We start from the raw sequence: 4,424 nt of genomic DNA, 5'->3' as shown, positions 1-4,424 counted from the left end.
ACAATGATTCTAAAGAAGTTTCACTTCAAAAATACATATTTTACAATATGCAGAGACTATTTGTTCGCTTCACGAACGCTCTTGAATACGTACGAGCGTGTTACTAACGGCCGTTTTAAATATCGTATCTATCGATTCTTTCGATGGCTAGAGATAGACAGATCTATCCATTTACACTTTCATTTCAATATCCTATCGACGGATAGCCTTTGTTATCCGTTTCGTCTATCTATCGTTTGGAGGACGGATACGCAGCCAGAAATAGGACGCGTGTACAAATCAGTTTTACTTGCGTTTCAATAGATTACTTCTTGATTGTTACTTTCCAATAAGAGTCCCTATCTCCAATAAGTTCTTTCACTTATCCTTCCTACTAATATTATAAATGCGAAAGTTTGTAAGGATGTGTGTGTATTTGTTGCTCTTTCACGCAAAAACTACTGAACCGATTGCAATGAAATTTGGTATGTAGATAGCTGGACAACTGGAATAACATATAGGCATCTTTTTATCCCGATATTCCTACGGGATACGGACTTACGCGGTCGGAACCGCGGGGCGCGGCTAGTCCGTAGATATTGGCCAATTATAGATATATTATGTGTAGTGTGATAGGTGCGAGGTAAGATGCTACCTTTATTACTATATACCTATACCTTTGTTACTAAGGGATCAATCAAGGATAAACGCTATGAAATGCAAGTTAAGGATAGATTGAATTGCTATAGCTACCGAAGATAGCCATCTATCTGAAATCGAAGATACGATATTGAAAACGGTTGTTAATGGTATAGATATTGGAATGGTTACATTATACAAAGTCAAAGCTAATTAAAACTATAGAAGATTATCTTATATCGAGAATATGTTTTAAACGAATGTGATGTATGAAATTGTTTCATTTACTGTTATCTACATTAACATAAAAACACAATACGGTATTGTTTATGTATACATCATATTCATTCATTGATATTACGATACGTCTAACCAAATAAATGTCATGTAAATTTGTTTAACATGTAACTATGTGTTGTAATATAATATCTCTATACGAATGTAGTTCACACATTTCGTTCGCTGTTTCACACGAACTTCATACGCATACAGCTCTCTTACTCTTTCTTACGTTAAATGTTTATATTTTTTTGTAGATTTTTTTTTCTAGTAAGTCTCCGCTTAATTTGCTTAAAGATTCTTATATTTATTTCAATAATTATCAATTGTTTCTATGTTTCTTTTTTGCATTTAACTTTTTCGTAGGAGCTGGAGTAACTTTTATTCTTGCGCATTCGTATTGGTGGCAACTCTTACATTTTATTATAGTCTATTGCTATATTAGTGTATCTCACAAAGATTTCTAGTGCTTTAATCACAGAAACCGTACGGTATAAACGTTATTCCAGCCCCATAGCATGCCCCCCTCCCCCCTCAAAAGAAAAACGAAATTCTAAAACCATCGTACGAACCTAAGAACCAACCAACGAACCGAATGTACAATTGGCAAATATCCCGCTTGACGTGTGTGTGACTAACCGTTGCTTCAGCGCCAACCGCGGCGTCACGGCTGGCGTACTTCGCGCCGCGGTACTACCCGCCTATGCTGGCCACTGCCAACGATCTATTAGGTAATACACGACGCTTTGTGACCCACTCACCCACTCACAGCTCTGGCTACTGACTGCTAGCCGCTGAGCTCTAGCCAACGGCAACGAGTCTCTGGCTACTGGCCACTAGCCACTGGATAATGTGTGCACTGGGAACGGGAATTGCGAGCCAGGAGGATGCCTTTAACTCTAGATTGTTTCTGGAATTGCGTTATGTGGGGATCCCTCAGTAATTATCATTTTGTAATTAGAAATCTTTCAGAGTAGAAATATTTGAATGTACTTTTTCGGAGAAGTAACACCACCTGTCTTCATATTCAAATATATCCGTGTTAATATTTCCGCAATAGTTACACGTGAACTCGTGTTCTAGTGAAGCAGAAAACTAACATAACAGATATTTTTAACAAAGTGCTTAATATAACCGTACCGTAAAAATATTGATCGTAATAACTAGTGTATTCTTTTTAGAAAAATCACCAATTTTACTACCAATTAAAAAAGAAAGCGACTAAAAATGTCACCTAGTACCCACTAGGACATACATAGGACACATGAAAAGGCATGCCTCACTATTTCATTCAATATTCACTGAACATGCCGACAATTATCATGAAGAATTTATATACCATACTGTATAGCGATAATCCCACTAATTGCATATAACATCAACTCATTGTTTTTGTTGCAATATCCTGTGCACTTTCCCATTTCCAGTGTACATTACGCTTTTTGTAGACTATCGCTCTCTGTATCATGCTGTTTTTAATTAATTTTTCCATAAAAAAAACAAGTAAATAACATAACATCTGTAGAAAAAACATATTTTACATTTATGGCCCATTTTCTATCTATGCGCTGTGGGTTCGAATCCCTCGGATCACTATGTTTGTCACACATTCGAGAATAAATTTCCTTTAATTGAAATTAAGCCAACACTTTATTTATAAAGAAAATACCTAATCTTGATATTAAGTATTTCATATCATCATCATCGCATATTATTTTCTTTCTTTTTCTTAGTAGTAAACTTTTTTCAATACTAGTTTTTTTCCTTATTTCATTAGATACTCAACCAATACATAGCAAATGGGGCATGCGTTATTATACAAGTGTATTTCCAGTGCAACAGCAAGCGCTGCAGACTTCTGTGAACCAGCTGGCCGGCCAGTCTATAGGCGGCGGTTTCGGTCTGGGTTTGGGTCTGAACACGCCGCTCCAGCAGGGCTTAGCCGCGCAGAACTTTGGCCTGCAGCAGAACATCAATCTCGCGTCGCAGAATTTCGCGCTCAATCAGAATCTTATGGGACAGAATCTTGGACAAAACTTAGGTATATCTTTGTCGTACCGTCTAGACCTCAAAATTGCCGTAATATTTTTAAAATAATAAGTAACAACCGGATAGTAAATTATTTATCCCTTATATTAATGCCCTTTCTGTTTATAAATATTACACAGAGCATCCTGAAAATTGTGAATTTATTAATCTTATTAACATATTACATACTAAAATAAATAATATAATTCACAAAAAAATTATGTAATTTTATTAAAACGAATTCTTCCAGGTCTAGCCGGACAAAACTTAGGTTTAAGTGGTCAGAATCTCATCGGCGGGCAGAACCTCGGGTTGGGTGGGCAGGCGCTCGCGCTGGGCGGGCAGAACATCGCGCTCATGGGGCAGAACCTAGGGCAGCTCGTGGCGCAGCGCGCCGTGCACAGCGCGCTCGCCCGCCGGGCCGTGCAGAATATGGAAATGGGTGAGATGAGATGAGATGGGACACGTGTTTGTACACTTGTTTTTTAAATACTCTTTTATCACCCTCGCCTGTATTTTGGTATCCCATTTCATTAAACTCGATTTTGACCTACTTTGAACGGACAGATTTAATTTAAACTTTGTACACTTATCGAGAATATGTGACAATACAATTATTTCATGACTTTATCGTATTATCTTAATTAGAATCGCCTGGATAAAATAATTTCCGAACGTACTCTGCGTAAAAGCCGGTTAGACAATTTTATTTGATTCTATAGTTAAAACGTGTTTATTACATTGCGTCTTTTCCTTTTTGGTATCTGTATTTGAAAATATAAAAGTTTTCTATTCCTACAGGCATGACAAACGTAAACTCGACGGGCTCGACGCAACCGAGCACGCCCAACAAGAGCCACTCGTACAACGAGTACATGATGACGCTGCAGAACAAACTCTCCTCTATATCGAACAGCGTAAGTGTCAGTTTTGCGCACGCGTCACGCACAGCTTTGTATATACTTGCGATCGCTGCTTTTTTAGTTTGGTGACCATTCATTATCTATAGAACACGCTTTTAGATAGATGAAAATTTTGGATGAATAAAAATATTCTTTTATAGTCATATAAAATATTTAGGACAAAAAATGCTATTCATTACATTAAAAATAATTTGTATTGAATAGAATTAAATAAATATAGATTAAATACAGTTGAAAATATGTTTTCCTAGCCACAGATCATACACAGTCGTAGTGTACGGGTAGTGTAAGTAACCAGACGGATTATAAGTAATAATAGTAATATAAAAACCAATGTAAATTATAATATCTACTGATCTATACTTTTTCATTTTCATTTACATAATACGCAGTTATACTCGAATGAAATTACCCCTGACATTTAAAATATCTTAAATATCTGTTTTTTTTTTAGATTCGTTATTGACTCTAACTTTTTGTTATACGACTTGTACCACACTTCTTACTAACTCATAAGTTCTAAATTACGGACGTAAAGTACATAGAAAAATTGTCTATCGGTTCCCTCGAACCCTG

General features: G+C 36.4%; 1 protein-coding gene across 1 annotated transcript in view; it reads left to right on the top strand.

Moving 5' to 3' along the window:
• Positions 1-1,492: 1,492 nt before the first annotated feature.
• Positions 1,493-4,424, top strand: part of LOC119837685 — a gene marked incomplete at its 3' end in the record, with an annotated part of 4,835 nt that continues 1,903 nt past the window's right edge. The window contains exons 1-4 of the mRNA XM_038363415.1: positions 1,493-1,628; positions 2,732-2,938; positions 3,176-3,367; positions 3,727-3,842. Coding sequence (XP_038219343.1) covers positions 1,601-1,628; positions 2,732-2,938; positions 3,176-3,367; positions 3,727-3,842 — 543 coding nt within the window. The remainder of the gene's footprint in view (positions 1,629-2,731; positions 2,939-3,175; positions 3,368-3,726; positions 3,843-4,424) is intronic.

Source organism: Zerene cesonia, chromosome 28 (assembly GCF_012273895.1).
Source record: "Zerene cesonia ecotype Mississippi chromosome 28, Zerene_cesonia_1.1, whole genome shotgun sequence".
Taxonomy (NCBI): Eukaryota; Metazoa; Arthropoda; class Insecta; order Lepidoptera; family Pieridae; genus Zerene; species Zerene cesonia.
The sequence above is the reverse complement of the archived record's forward strand: the minus strand, read 5'-3'. Positions and strand labels throughout refer to the sequence as shown.